Source organism: Nerophis ophidion, linkage group LG02 (genome assembly GCF_033978795.1).
Source record: "Nerophis ophidion isolate RoL-2023_Sa linkage group LG02, RoL_Noph_v1.0, whole genome shotgun sequence".
Classification (NCBI taxonomy): domain Eukaryota; kingdom Metazoa; phylum Chordata; class Actinopteri; order Syngnathiformes; family Syngnathidae; genus Nerophis; species Nerophis ophidion.
The window spans coordinates 59,221,477-59,237,952 of NC_084612.1; the positions used below are offsets into that span (position 1 = coordinate 59,221,477).

At 40.9% G+C, this 16,476-nt stretch overlaps 1 protein-coding gene across 1 annotated transcript in view; it reads left to right on the plus strand.

Moving 5' to 3' along the window:
* plxnb1b (plexin b1b) overlaps nt 1-16,476 on the plus strand; it is a 191,409-nt gene that overhangs the window by 125,213 nt on the left and 49,720 nt on the right. The window contains exons 10-14 of the mRNA XM_061887355.1: nt 2,272-2,380; nt 2,578-2,686; nt 5,116-5,967; nt 8,884-9,018; nt 9,152-9,274. Coding sequence (XP_061743339.1) covers nt 2,272-2,380; nt 2,578-2,686; nt 5,116-5,967; nt 8,884-9,018; nt 9,152-9,274 — 1,328 coding nt within the window. The remainder of the gene's footprint in view (nt 1-2,271; nt 2,381-2,577; nt 2,687-5,115; nt 5,968-8,883; nt 9,019-9,151; nt 9,275-16,476) is intronic.

Consider the following 16,476-nt stretch of genomic DNA (forward strand, 5'->3'; position numbering starts at 1 on the left):
CTCCCACATTTTTAATCTGATTAAAACGGTTTCAACTTCACAATATTCAGCCTGTTTGGGAATTGTGTGCTTATTCAACGATTCTGAAAAAAAATCCAGGATTTCAGTTCAACTTCAGAATTGGAGCATTAAATGCCTCATCTAGTTTGTCTATCAATTGTTATAAGTACACCTCTGCATAATATTGCATCCATATTAACATTACAGAAAACAACGCCACTATTTCCTCATCTCCCACCGTAGTCTCAGTGAAGTCAAGTGCTACATACACGTCGTCATATTTAAGGTCCTAACGTGTTAACTGTTAACATTTTAGCCATTCCCTTCTTATACCTACTGTACATGTTTATTGATTTGACATTTCTTTACCGTTTTAAACCATTCTGACGTTGGATTCGTTCGGGACATGGTAGCACTTTCACGTTGCTAAATCTTGCACTTTTTTCAGTCATTACACTTTTTCCTTACAACATTTCAGCCTACTCTCAGCTCTCTGGCATCCACGCCCAGTTTTTTCAACAAGCTGCATTGTCTACTTGTGGATTGTTGTTGAACATGTTGTGAAGTTATTGTAATGCCACAACTCTCAAAATTAGAACGATACTATCAGTTAGTTATCAGAACATTGTTGTGTTTATAGACAAGGACAAAATAAAATGTTTTTTTTTTTTTTTTTACTAAACTGGATGAAGCGTGAGTTGAATTTAAAAACCTTATCTTAAAAACCTTATCATATTATGTTAGTAAGTATGTTTGCGTGCCCACTCTTACCATACAAACACATAATCCAATCCATGTTTCCATGAATCTAGGCCAAGCTAATCTGTTTAACTAAACTAAACTACTCATGGCTACCACAGTAATCCCGATTTGATGTCTTCTAGTAACTCCGTGCTTCGATATGAACTTTGCTTGTTCACCTGACCTGGTGATTGTGTCGTATTCAAAGTCGCCGCTAATCCCCTGAATGAATAGTAAAGGTAGACGTGTTTTACATACAGTATGCATAAAAATGTGTCTGCTCCACCACAAATAATACAACTACTCAGACATATACAATTTATTAACTACAGTATGTACACAACAAATAATACAATTACTCAGTTACAATTTACTATGTACACAACACATAATACAATTACAGTGCAGCCTCGATTTATGAACTTAATCTGTTCTTTGACCTAGTTCATACATCTGAAGTTCGTCAAGTGAAGCATAGTTCCCTATAAGATACAACATAAACATGACTAATTGGTTCTGGCTTCGAAAAAAGTCCCTATCGTAGTAAAATAATGCACACTTTGAGGATAGTTCAATGTATGTATATGTCTGTGTGTGTATAAACACACAGTATTTTTTGATCTATAAAGCACACTTAAATTCTTTTAATTTTCAGAAAAATCGACAGCATGCTTTATAGCTCGGTGCGCCTAATGTACGGAACAATTCTGGTTGTGCTTAACAACCTCGGAGCAATTTTATTAGGTACATGATGTAATGATAAGTGTGACAAGTAGATGGTAGTCACACATAACAGATACATGTAAACTGCAAGATGGCGCCAGTAAACAACACCAAAACAGAATGACTGGAGCATTTGCACACAGACGCATAGTAGGCGTGACCTAGTGATTTGTAAAATATTTGCAAATAGAGGGGTTTGTAAATCAAAGTTCCACTGTACTCAGGAAGTTACCATTTACATAACAAATAGTATTGTTACTATTATAGTTACCATTTACTATGTACTCAAAAAATAGTGTAGTTACTATTATAGTTACCATTTACTATGTACTCAACAAATAGTGTACTTACTATTATAGTTACCATTTACTATGTACTCAAAAATAGTGTAGTTACTATTATAGTTACCATTTACTATGTACTCAACAAATAGTATACTTACTATTATAGTTACCACTTACTATGTACTCAACAAATAGCATGGTTACTATTATAGTTACCATTGACTATGTACTCAACAAATTGTACAGTTACTATTATTGTTGCCATTTGCTATGTACTCAACACATCCTCGATCACAAGTTTTGTTTTGTGTGACGCGTTTACACCATTTAAAGACAGCTATGCAGCACAAGTGGAGAAAAGCGCCAACTCAAACATCCCTTTTACAAACCTTGCAGTTATTTCCCACTTTCTAGAAGTCAACACATTAACCCTCGACCAAATATTTTCAAACTATGTTAACGTGTGTGTGCCGTGCTGTTCATTTTTGTGCCAGTTTTTCAATGACTATTGTGCTCCCTGCAGATTTTGTCCGGGTTCCCTTGTCTCTTCGTTTTGGTGACATCACGGTGGCAGAAAGAGATTTCACCTTCTACGACTGCTCGGCTGTGAAGCAGCTCTCTGGCAGCATGCTGTGAGTAAACACCTATTCATTCGTTGTCTCCTTCATTCACTTACAGGATTTTCAATCAAGCTTTTCCTTTCATCTAATGTGAAGGATTATCTTTGATGTATCACAATGGATTATTACACAACAGTAATCCATTCCAACATCCTGTCTTCTCTCACTGAAGAATTGACAACACCTTTCTACTCACTTGTCATTCGCAGCTGTCACGGTTGTGTTCTGAGCCGGTGGGGCTGTAACTGGTGTGTTCACCAGCACATATGTACCCATAAGTCCACCTGCGAGGAGGGCGTCATCATCTACAACCAGCATGTAAGTTGTGCCATCAAATATTAATGCAGCAAGGAAAGAGCACAATAGATAACTGTGACGGTTTTCCATACAGTGGGGGAATTACCGTATTTTCCGGACCATAGGGCGCACCGAATTATAAGGTGCACTGCCGATGAATGGTCTATTTTTGATCTGTTTTCATGTATAGGGCGCACCGGATAATAGGGCGCATTAAAGGAGTCATATTATTATAATGTTTTTTCTAAATATAAAACACTTAATTGTGGTCTACATAAAATGTAATGGTGGTTTTACAGATCATCTTCAAATTTTACAGATCATCTTCAAGCCGCTTTCTGACAGTCGCTTCAGGATGCGTCGTTTTGTGGGCAGGCTTAATTACATGGCTCACCTTCCACAGCGTCTTCTCCCCGTCATCTTTGTTGTAGCGGAGTAGCGTGCAAGGACGGGAGTAGAAGAAGTGTCAAAAGATGGAGTTAACTGTTTTAATGACATTCAGACTTTACTTCAATCAATAACAAAGCAGCATCTCCTCATACGGAAACAACAACAAAGCCGGAAATGTGTGCCGTGAAACACCGTCTGACCCGGTCCAATCTAATAACTAAAGTTCCTCGGGTGAAAAATGTAAACTTACTACACCGGTATGTTTTAGCGTTTTCATGAAGAGTTTACTGACAGATATAAGTAGGAACTTTACACTACTTTATATTAGAAATGGCAACAGCGGAGGATGAATGTCCCATAACAAGAAGATAGAAAAAAAGAAAAAGCTTATTCACTACGGGGTCGCCACGGACTACAAAGGCGGACTCGCACAATTTTTCAGGATTTATGCAGATCCCAAATACAGATCCGCAGGTATTAGAAGGTAAGAAAAGTTTATTTTGCATAAAATTGCGAAACAAAATGCCAGATAATGTATTACCTTAAAAACACACCATAATGATAATTCTATGATGAAGCACATCAAACGGTGCCAATCTGCACGTATCTCTTATGTGGGACTGCCATCAACTGGTCACACTTATCATAACACCATGTACCAAATAAAATAGCTTCGGGGTAGGTAAGCAAACCCAGAAGTATTACGTCTATTAGGCGCACGGTGTTATAAGGTGCACTGTCAAGTTTTGAGAAGGAAAAAAAGGATTTTAAGTGCGCCTTATAGTTCGGAAAAAACGATATTTCAGCCATTTCTCTGCTTCCAAACACAGTTGGTGGCAAGAGTGTCATGTGACCTGACTTAGCCTTTTGTCAATCCATCAAGTGTGTGTGTAGAGGTTTGAATGAAGAGTGTGTTTGTGTGTTGATATGGGTAAGGAATCTGTTACCTTTTTGGCACCGATCAAATCCCGCCTGTCCCACCGAGCACTGACCCACGTAAAATCCATGGGGGCCATGTTTTGGTACATTGGTTGCGCATGACGTCACGCCCGATCACCGACCCTAGGGCTGCATTTAAACCACGGAAACTGCGGCAAAAGCCGCAACCGCCCTCGTCGTTTGCCGTAAGCCCTAAAAAATGTACGTCAAGAACATGTCGTGACCGCCTTTGACTTTTTACTTGTTAATGGACGAGGGATGAAACAATAAATGGTATATTGATAATTTGCGATAAAATTCCCGACGTTTAGTAAATCGTCTAATTTTTAATCACAGAAAAACGTAATTTATTAATGCATTTTAGGCCATCAGGAAGTCAGGCGCATGCGCACTCGCGTCGTTTGGCTTGACTATCATGGTGGACAAGCTACACAGACTTTGCTCCGGAGACTTTCCTTTGGAGTAAACGGAGCCAAGCGCTTGGTTTAACGTCGTTTTCCCTCGCTTCCTAGCGTGCCTTTAACAGGGCACTGCTGTGTTTAGATGGAGACAGGACATAAAATTATGCTTAGGTCCACAATTTAGCCGAGAGCTATGTATAGTGAACTGAAATAAATGTTGTGTTTAATTTCCCCTCGGGGATTAATAAAGTATGTCTGATTCTGATTCTGATTCTGAACACTCTCGTCCGTCTCCACTATCTTTGTCTCTGCGTGGGCGCCAGTGTAAACGTACGCCAACGTACTACAAATGATCAACGTCCGGCTCAAAATGTAATCACTTATTTATCCCATTTTTGACTTCTCCTGAATGTGACATGAAAATCTGCCCATACATTTTTGGAGTTATTTAGCTAACTAACTAAAAATGATGATGAAAAAGGATGTAAAGTGTATATCTTTGTGAGTGAGTACATTTCCCCCACTGTATGTTTCATCCACAAATAAGTTCCATCTGTGGCCATCACAAAGTAACACCCGCTCACACAACTCTGAGGATTAAGCTTCAATTTGTGTTCAGTTCAATTCCATTTGTGTTGCTTGTTTTTTTTAGTCTTTTACTTTCGTTTTTGTCTTACCCTCTTCCCATGACCCCCTCCCCACCACCCTACCACTCCACAGTTTAAACTCCCCACCTCAGCCCCGCCCACTGCAAAAACGGTTAAAGTTAACACAACCCCCTCCGCCACCACCACCACGACAGCAATGCCAACAACAACCACGACAATCTCCACAGTAGCTCCCACAACAACAACTTCTACTGTTGCCACGACGACAACTACAACTCCTGCATTGACCACTCCGGAGCTGACAACCCTTCCTAAAATCACCACAAACCCCACCCCTACCAACCCTCAGCTTTCTATCACCCTGGCAATCACCAATCCCGCACCATTGACGTTTCCACCTGCAGACACCAGTACCATTGGGAAGGATGTGGGGGAGGTTGAGTTCATCACCCAAAGTACTTTGAAGGATGCCCAAGTCACAGCAAGTGCAGATCTGGCGCCGGTCACCTCTGGTTTGGATCTTAAACCTGTAATGCCTCTGGTGATCCCAACTCCGGACCCTTTGGAGGTGACCACAGAGTTACCAAACACCCAGGAACCTGATGGAACATGGACATCAGTGGATCTGCTCACCCCAACCTGGTCCAGCTCCTCTTTGCCGACACCCTTTTCCCCAGCTATCTCGGAGTCATCCCTCTCCCTGGATCCGACCCAAGCACCGACTCCAGTACCCCCGCTAGACCCTCAGACCAAGTCTCAAAGCAGGGACACAGAGTCTGATGTGCTCGGGTCAGAGGAGGAAGACAACATGCCCGCTGTCTTGGCAGAAAACGACACAGCCACCTTTTCAGCTGCCACCGTGCTCTCAGGCGACGGTGAGGTGGATCAGGCATCCCCATCTTACCACCACTTGGTGGACACTGAGCTCGACTACCAGTATGATCCAGCCGACGCCTTCCTCCCGGTGAGTTGAGGCATTCAGGCACTGTCCTCGTCCTTCTTGTACTACTCCACTTCTCTGAACACCTGATTGGACTCTTCTCCTGTTGGACCTACTGAGTCTTCCCTTGTTTTCCTCCTTTCCTATTCTTTTTTGTTATTCATGTTTTCATAGACAGATTAATGTACGTGTGCATTTCTAAGTGTTTTGCTTTCCACTCTTTGCTAACAAATTACTTATACTTTTTGGGAGTAAACTGTTTTCAGATTCTAGGATCTCATGTCTGCTATATATGGATGATGTGGTCCTGATGGCCTCATCCAGCTGTGACTTTCAGAGTTCACTGGGCCAGATCGAAGCGCCGGGAATAAGATTACATATATATAAGAAATCTCAATATACCATGTACAATATTACAGTATATGTAACAGCTGCAGAATAAAATAGAGTAGATCCCGCAGAAAATATACATTATAAACAAAGAGAGGTAGCTGACATAGAAGCGGTCAGGTAATAAACAGATATAATCTATTGCTGTATGGCGAGTGATAATACAGCTGGATGGAGTGCGGAATGACGGATTTATTGAATCGAACACTGTGAGAACGAAGCTGAAGAAGCCTGTTGAAGTATGAACTCTGCTGTCCCTCAATTGTCTGGTGGAGTGGGTGGGCAGGATTGTCCATGATGGCAAAAAGTTTAGTGCAGTGTCCTTCTGTCCCTCACTGACACAAACGCCTCCAACTGTGAGACAATAGTTTGGTTGGCTTTCCGGATCAATTTTGCTGGTGCTGCTCCCCCAACAAACCACTGCAAAGTATAGGGTACTGGCCACAAGAGACTGAAAAAAATCAGCACTTCTAAATGTCAGACTGTGGTTCTCAGCCGGATCGTACACTTCAGGTCTTGCCCCAAGTGGAGTACTTCAAGTATCTCGGGATCTTGTTCAAGGGTGAAAGAAGACTGAAGTGGGAGACCGACAGGTGGATTGGCGCAGTGTAAGCCGTAATGTGGTTCCTGTACGGAACTATTGTGGTGAAGAGAGAGCTGATCCAGAAAGCAAAGCTCCTGATTTACCGACCGATCTATGTTCCTACCCTCACATATAGTCGTAAACTTTGGATATTGACTGAAAGGCAGGATTGTGAATACAAGGAGCAAAAATTGGTTTCTGTGTTGGGTGATCAGAGTGACCCTACGTTGAAGAGCTCGGTCAACCTAGAGGAGTTCAGAGTAGAGAAAATTTGAGGTGACTCTGACATCTCGCCCATATGCCTCCTTGGCCCCTCCCTGTTGAGGTGGTGTTGGCTGTGGAGGGATTACGTCTCACAGCTGATCTAGGATGGCTTTGATAGTTTCCTTTCCCCGATGGAACTGGAGGAGGTGGCTGCATAGACTAGACCAGGGGTGTCAAACCCATGGCCCGGCCCGCGAATAGGTTTTATCCGGCCACTGGATGTCACAATAGCAATTCTGTTAGGCAGACAAATGTTTTATATAGGAGATGTCCGATAATATCGGACTGCCGATGTTATCGGCCAATAAAAGCTTTAAAATGTTATATCGGAAATTATCGGTATCGGTTTCAAAGAGTAAAATTAATGACTTTAAAACGCCGCTGTACGGAGCGGTACACGGACGTAGGGATCAGTACAGAGCAGTTGCGTCTCCCAGTCAGCAGCCTCTTCTCCCTCTCCTCTCCCCTCTCCCCTCTCCCACACACAACACAGAAGTTGCAGCACGACTGCGGCAAGAGAGGTTTACTGGAGACGCTTGATGACCTCATCAAACCGCCGCGAGCGGAGCATAACAACAACAAGAGTGTGTTGTTGCCGGTGCTGTAGCCGTGGCTAACAAGCGAGCTCGCTCAGTGACTGACTAACGACACCATGTCTATGGTTTGGGATTATTTTTTGTGAAAGTCTAGGTGTAGAATTTCCCATAATTGTAGTGGGTATCAGGATGATCTCAGGGAGAGTATGTCCCAAATTCCAAGCTGCTGTTTTGTTGGCATTTTTTTCTATAACTTGAGTTGATTTATTTTGGAAAACCTTGTCACATTGTTTAATGCATCCCGCAGGGCATCACAACAGAATTAGGCATAATAATGTGTTAATTCCACGACTGTATATATCGGTATCGGTTAATATCGGAATCAGTAATCAAGAGTTTGGACAAAATGGGAATATTGGATATCAGCAAAAAAGCGATTATCGGACATATCTAGTTTATACCGGGGCTGAGCAAGCGGTACTCAGTAAAGGGTGACTGTGGCTCCTCCTCCTCGACCCACATGAAACCTAAAACCTGCTGTTTTATGTCTTCTGCTTCGAACACATTGTCATTTGGCACCCTCCTTGACCCAAAATGTCTCTGTCAAACACAAGAAAAGTGAATTTAACTCTTTTGAATAGTTTTTACCTTACGGTTTGTTGAGTTAGCACTGGATTGATAAGTGGACATGAAAAAGGAGGGTTTTTGATACCTATATAAGTTTACATGTTGTGTTTTTTGTTCAATGCCAGAAAGACTGACTTTAAGTTTAATCCTGCCTTTGTAGACTCACTGAGACAAAGTCTAAGATGATTGTGTTTTTGAAACTGCTCTTTTCAACAAACTTGGAAGTGTTTTATCCAGAGGATTATTTGTGATTTGTTCGTTTTCAGGACGTGCTTGTTCTATTTTTGGCCAAAGTCAAACAAAGAAAACAAGCTGGAGTTGTCGTTGTTTTTTAGTTCTCATGCCATGATTTTACCATTCCGGCCCACTTTGGAATAGACTTTCCTCCATGCGGCCCCTGAGTTAAAATGACTTTGACACCTCCGGACTGGACAGTCCGGGCTTTTCTACTGAGTGGTGGGAAATTGACAGATTGGAGTAGACTGACAGTTCTAAGAAAGATATTTTTTTGTGTGTGTATGCACCTTTGTCGTGCAACAGGGGGATGAGGGCTCCTTTGTCAGCTGGGGTTCTTCAGCCTGTCCGTGTGTGGAGAAGGTGCAGGGTTCATCGCTACTTCCAGTTGGAGTGGAGAGGAAGATCACTTTACTTGCCCGCAACTTACATCTGTATCAGGTAAAAAAGCACGCTCCATTCTTTGTAACACACACACACACACACACACACACACACAAACACACACACACACACACACGGTAGTCATCAAGGAGGATTACCGTTTACCCAAACAAGTGCTTTGTTTTCCCAGGACACAGAGATGGAGTATGAGTGTGTGTTGGTCATTGAGGGGCAAACGGTGGTGGTGGATGCATATGTGGAGATGGATGACATCAATCCATCCAACTTTGACATCACCTGTCAACTGCACCAGGTGTGTTGTTATACCATCTCATTTTAAAAAAGAAAGTACAGAATTTAAGGTATGAATTTTGCTGCTCTTTAACACAATTTTTTAATTTTTTTATTTTGCCTATCATTCACAATCATTATGAAAGATAAGACGATGAACGTTTTTTTGTTTTTTAATACATTCTAAATATTAAATAAATGCAATCAAAATTCTGCTAACTATGGAGCCTAAGGGAACTGTTCAATTCTGCCTACAAAGCCCTTAAAAACATCAAAACACCTCCATTGAAGTTTTATATACATTACGTAAGTATATATGTAATGTAGTAATGGGCACATTTATAATAACATTTAATATTTACGTATTTTTGATAATTTTAAAAATATGTGGCGCAATAATTTCATAAGCACATCACTGATTATTACTCGCTGCAGACTTTATCCATCCATCCATCCATTTTCTACCGCTTATTCCCTTTCGGGGTCGCAGGGGGCGCTGGCGCCTATCTCAGCTACAATCAGGCGGAAGGCGGGGTACACCCTGGACAAGTCGCCACCTCATCGCAGGGCCAACACAGATAGACAGACAACATTCACACTCACATTCACACACTAGGGCCAATTTAGTGTTGCCAATCAACCTATCCCCAGGTGCATGTCTTTGGAAGTGGGAGGAAGCCGGAGTACCCGGAGGGAACCCACGCATTCACGGGGAGAACATGCAAACTCCACACAGAAAGATCCCGAGCCTGGATTTGAACCCAGGACTGCAGGACCTTCGTATTGTGAGGCAGACGCACTAACCCCTCTGCCACCGTGAAGCCCTACTGCAGACTTTATGATTAGTTTTTTTATTATTTTATTATTTATTTGGTCAGTGGTCAACAAAATAAACAAACAGTTTTACATAAACAAACGGTTGTACATTCATAAATTGAAAATGTTGCAGACCGAAAGGGTTTAGGCTGAAGTTGAACACTTATTGCGCCTAACCCTATTAACAATGTCAAACACAAGATGAGCTTCCAAAAATCATGACATTTCCTTTGCACAACATATTATAAATAGACTTTGTACACAACATAAACACTGTTCAATTATATACACAGTAAAGACATGTGAAATATTCTTGTACACGTGTTAAGCATTCGTACCAATTATATACTATATACAAACAATTATACTTCCATTATTATTTATATCCCACATTTAGTTTTTAATTAACATTGATCATAGTATTAACTCCTGTGTTGTTTCAAGAGTGAGTAATGTATTTTTTCAAGACATTTGTCTTAAAGTTTTTTTTAAGACCAATGTCTCATGAAAGCCAGCAAACATAAATTTACAAGGTATGCTGTCATTAGGATGCCGACTGCGAGGATTTTAATATATTCCCATTTAGATGAAGAATGACTCATAGTCCTCACAAAAAAATCTATTTTCGTGTCGTTCTCACCTAATCGGCTGTCGAAGTGTACCAACTGGTCGGTATAGGTCCTCAGCCTTCTTCTATCCAGGTGAGAGGCATGATTTATGCCTTTGAGACACTTGTGATTTAGGGCTATATACATAAACATTGATTGATTGATTATGATCTATAATAAACTTCCAGGGAGCAAGGAAGCGAGGAAACAGTCAAAATGCCTAAACTGCCCACAAGCTTGTGATTGCAGCGCCGCTATAAATAGTTAATCTGCGTTAGCGCTTATAATAACAATATCACTAATACTTGGGTAATATTCAAATCATCAATGGTCAAAGTTAAAGTCAAAGTACCAATGATTGTCACACACACATTAGGTGTGGTGAAATGTGTCCTCTGCATTTGACCCATCCCCATGTTCAACCCTGGGAGGTGAGAGGAGCAGTAAGCAGCAGCGTGCACCGTGCTCTGGAATCATTTGGTGATTTAACCCCCAATTCCAACCCTTGAGGCTGAGTGTCAAGCAGGGAGGTAATGTCTCCAATTTTTATAGTCTTTGGTATGACTCAGCCGGGGTTTGAACTCACAACCTCCCAGTCTCAGGGCGGACACTAACCACGAGGCCACTGAGCAGGTTAATAGAGAACCTTCCTTATATATGTTTATTTACAAGTTGGAGTGCATAAAAAAAAATCCATCCTTGTCTTATCTTTCATGATTATGTACAATAGGCAAAATAAAATAAAAATAAAAAGTGCTGTTTCCTTTTAAATATTTGTTCAACATATTCTTCTACATCAACATTTTTCAATATATTCTTTTTTGGTTTAATCCAATTTCAACCTAATTATACTATTCCAGCTTAAAAATACTAAGTACTATTGGGTAGAGGTGGGAATCTTTGGGCATCTTATGATTGATTTAATTACGAATAGGAATCCAGGGCTAAGATTTGATGATATATCGATAATTTGTACATTTATGATTTAAATATTGTATAATATTATTATACTGCATATTGTTAACATATCATATGTTATTGTAATATATTCTCAATGTATTACATTTAATTATTATTATTATGTCTACAAGCCTCCCCCATTGGCTGCTGACGTATGCAGTACTGCATCAGTTCCGGTTTTTGGATTTTAGAGCTCCAATAATTCTCACTAAAATGTATTTTCCACGTTCACATCGTTCAGCATCAAAACATTCAGTCAAACAATTTTATAAATCACAAGACTTGTCCAGGGTGTACCCCGCCTTCCGGCCGATTGTAGCTGAGATAGGCACCAGCGACCCCAAAGGGAATAAGCGGTAGGAAATGGATGGACAAAATTCCCCACACCTTATGTAGTCATTTGGTTGCAAAACTTGTAATATCAGCTACCGTATTTCCTTGAATAGCCGACAGACATGTAATATGCGCCTGCCTTTAATTACTGCTGGGTCAAACTAGCTCCCCAAATTTATAAGCGCATGCTTACTTTTTCTGCCGGCTCAAATTCGTGACGTCACGAGTGATGCTTCCCCTGTCGTCATTTCCAGAATGGAGGAGGAGGTTTTTTAGTTTTACTATGTGTAAACCAGGGGTCTTGTTCCACAGCCATACAGATCACACTGATGGTTTTGATATAAAACAACTTTAACACTTTTACTAATATGCGCCACACAATGTGAACCCACTCAAAACAAGAATAACAAACACATTGCTGGAGAACATTGGCTCTGTAACACATTATAAACGCAACATAACACTTACCCAGAATGCAATGTATCCATGACTCTTACCGGCTATATTATACACCCCGCCAGCCCCTCCCCCCCCTTCCTCTCTCTGTGTCGGCTGAGGTGGGCAGGGTTGGGGGCGCGTGTATAATATAGCCAAGAGTCATGGATGCATGGCATTGTGGGTAGTTGTTATGTTGCGTTAATAATGTGTTACAGAGCCGATGTTCTCCAGAAATGTGTTTGGTGTGGGTTCACAGAGTGTGGCGCATATTAGTAAGAGTGTTAAAGTTGTTTATATCACAACCATCAGTGTAAAAGGTGTGGCTGTTGACCAAGTATACATTGCAATCTCGAATGAGAAGCAGCGAAACGCATGCGTCCGGCTGGCACACAGATAGCATGGTGTAAAGGTGGGCGCGATGACATGTAGAGCAGTGGTCCCCAACCACCGGGCCGCGGCCGCAGAAGAATTTTTATTATTTAATTTTTTTATCACACTCGGTTTTTTACGCAGGGGTGAGAAGAGGTTTTAAAATTATTAGTGCCTGCTTACTTTTACCGCATGCCTTGAATAAGCGCAGGAGTGAGAAGAGGTTTTAAATTATTTAGCGCCCCAGCGGTTATTCAAGGAAATATGGTAGTCCTTTTGACAACCCAGATTAAAAACACTGTAAACATACGTCTAAGTTTATTGTCAATTACAGAAGAAAGTGCGGAACATTTATTCTCCCCTGTGACATTTCCAAAGGCCTTTTTTCATTGCAACCATAGTGACTTGTTATTGCAACACTGAAGTTCCCACATTCATCCTGGGTGACTGCAATCACACCTCTTTCATGGGTCTGGTACCACCTGTTGAGTAGCACTGCACAAAAATGCAATGGTACTGCCCAGGTGCACGCAGGCCCTACGTAAACCAGTTCTGACACAAAGGGGTACATAAATGCCAGCCGTCCTCCTGGAGAATGTTTCCAATTTACTTTGAACATATTTCTTTCTACCTGCAAGGCTGTGTCTCACTTACGCTTCCACACTGTAAAGCAGGGGTCTCAAACTTCATTTAAGTGGGGGCCGCTTGATGCCTTTGTGAGACTGGGCCGAACCAACTAGTCCCTTCAGAATATTGTTTTAACCACGTTTGTACCAACATCTATAGTGACTAGTGCTGCCGGAAAAAACACATTTTATTTTTTACTGACGTAAATTCCAGACTATAAGCCGCGCTACTTTTTTCCTACACTTTGCACTCTGTGGCTTATAAAACGGCACTGCTCATTTTCTTCAATGGCGGTCATAGTAAAAAAAACTTTTATTTAAAAAATTTTAAAAAAGCAAAAACCCTATTAGTGGGATTTATTGTTTGTGGTATGGTGCCATCTTTTGGATGAGTTTGCACCCGAACGTGCTGAAGTGTCCTCTCATTTACCGGCAGTGCTTGTTTTTTTCAACTGGACTGCTGTTCCTTCTTGTAGCCATCCATAGCATTTTTACTAGAGATGTCTGATAATATCGGACTGATGATATAATCGGCCGATAAATGCTTTAAAATGTAATTATCAGTATCGGTTTCTAAAAGTAAAATTTATAATTTACTTGCCAACCCTCCCAATTTTACTGGGAGACTCCCGAATTTCACTGCCCCTCCCGAAAATCTCCCGGGGCAACCATTCTCCCAAATTTCACCCGATTTCCACCCAGACAACAATACTGGGGGCGTGCCTTAAAGGCACTGCCTTTACGTGGCGGCCCAATCACATAATATATACGACTTTTCACACACACGAGTGAATGCACCGCATACTTGGTCAACAGCCATACAGGTCACACTGATGGTGGCCGTATAAACAACTTTAACACTGTCACAAATATGCGCCACACTGTGAACCCACACCAAACAAGAATGACAAACACTTTTCGGGAGAACATCGGGACCATAACACAACATAAACACAACAGAACAAATACCCAGAACCCTTTGCAGTACTAACTCTTCCGGGATGCTACAATATACACCCCCGTTGTCCTCTACCCCCCACCTCAAACCCCTCCCCCCAACCACGCCCACCTCAACCTTCTCATGCTCTCTCAGGGAGAGTATGTCCCAAATTCCAAACTGATGTTTTGAGGCATGTTAAAAAAAAAAGAATGCACTTTGTGACTTCAATAATAAATATGGCAGTGCCATGTTGGGATTTTTTTCCATAACTTGAGTTGATTTATTTTGGAAAACCTTGTTACATTGTTTAATGTTTAATTTTCCTGAAGGAATCACTAAAGTAATATCTATCCATCTAATGCATTCAGCGGGGCATCACAACAAAATTAGGCATAATAATGTTATAATTCCACGACTGTATATATCGGTATCGGTTGATATTGGAATCGCTAGTTAAGAGTTGGACAACATCGGAATATCGGATATCGGCAAAAAAGCCATTATCGGACATCTCTAGTTTTTACTCATATAGATTCTTCATTCATCACTCTAAGCAACATTTGTAAGTTTTACAGTATAACTAACTGTTTATACTTATAAAACCATGCCATGTGTGATCGTTGTAGGAGTGTTTTCATGCATATTTGTACATGCTATCGCAATGTAATGACGCTAGCGTCGTTAGCTTTAGCTAATATGCTAACATGTTTACACTTACAACGGCATTCTTTTAGTATTGTTTCAGTTTCACAAATTCCTCAGTAAACTCACCAAGATGTCACCTTGAGTTTATTGAGTCTGTTCAGCTGATTGGAGAGTGAGCTACAGGACAGTAGAAAAAACTGGCAGCTCAGTTGCATGAATTTTACTGTATAAAAAAAGCAATAGTACCGTTTTTCCATGTGTTGTAAAAAACATCGCAAATTTTAGGGTAAATGTCTGGCGACTGAGCTGCCAGTTTTTTACAGTTAAATCGATTTTTTTTTTTAACTGCATACGTGAAAAATATATATCATAATCAAATGCATAGGTCAGGGGTTGGCAACCCAAAATGTTGAAAGAGCCATATAAGACCAAAAATACAAACAAAAAATCTGTCTGGAGCCGCTAAAAATGAAAAGCCTTATTTAAGTGTTATAATGAAGACAACACATGATGTATGTAAGTGTCTACATTTGCTATAATAGCCTACTATCAAAATAACAATGTGTCACAGGCTGACACAAATCTTCATTGAAAGAAATGTTGAAATGTAATATTTATTCTACATTTTTACAAAATTGGAAAACATTGTTAAAATAGAGGCTTTTCAGGGGGTGAGGTAACCCCTGGAAATGACTGTCTTAGAATGACCAAAGGCCTAGTGGTTAGAGTATCTGCCCTGAGATCGGTAGGTTGTGAGTTCAAACCCCGGCCGAGTCATACCAAAGACTACAAAAATGGGACCCATTACCTCCCTCCTTGGCACTCAGCATCAAGGGTTGGAATTGGGGGTTAGATCACCAATAATGATTCCCGGGCGCGGCCACCGCTGCTGCTCACTGCTCCCCTCACCTCCCAGGGGGTGATCAAGGGTGATGGGTCAAATGCAGTGAATAATTTCGCCACACTTAGTGTGTGTGTGACATTCATTTGTACTTTAACTTAACTGATAGATGTGTGTGTCGAAATTAAAGGAAACGGTGGGCTGTCTTCTTCTAATGAATTTATTACAATGCAAGCTGGGTTACGTTTGCTGTGGTTTGGAACAACTTGGCACACAAACAACTATCAGAAATGCAGGCAATATTACATACAGATAATGTGTCTTGAGACATGCATGCAAAATGAAATACACCGAGGACATAGGAAATTAAGTGATCTCAAATATACCTACCAGTGAGGCATAATGATGCAATACGTACATAAAGCTAGCCTAGAAATAGCTTGCAGTCATGCACTAAACAAATATGCTTGATTAGCACTCCGCACAAGTCGATAACATCAATAAAGTTCACCTTTGTGCATTCACGCACAGCATAAAAAAGTTTGGTGGACAAAATGATACAAATAAGGAGTTGCATAAACGTGTATTTCTCTGGCATTGTTGAAGAAAGTTATACATGTAAACAAACGACCGCCAAAATTAGCAGGA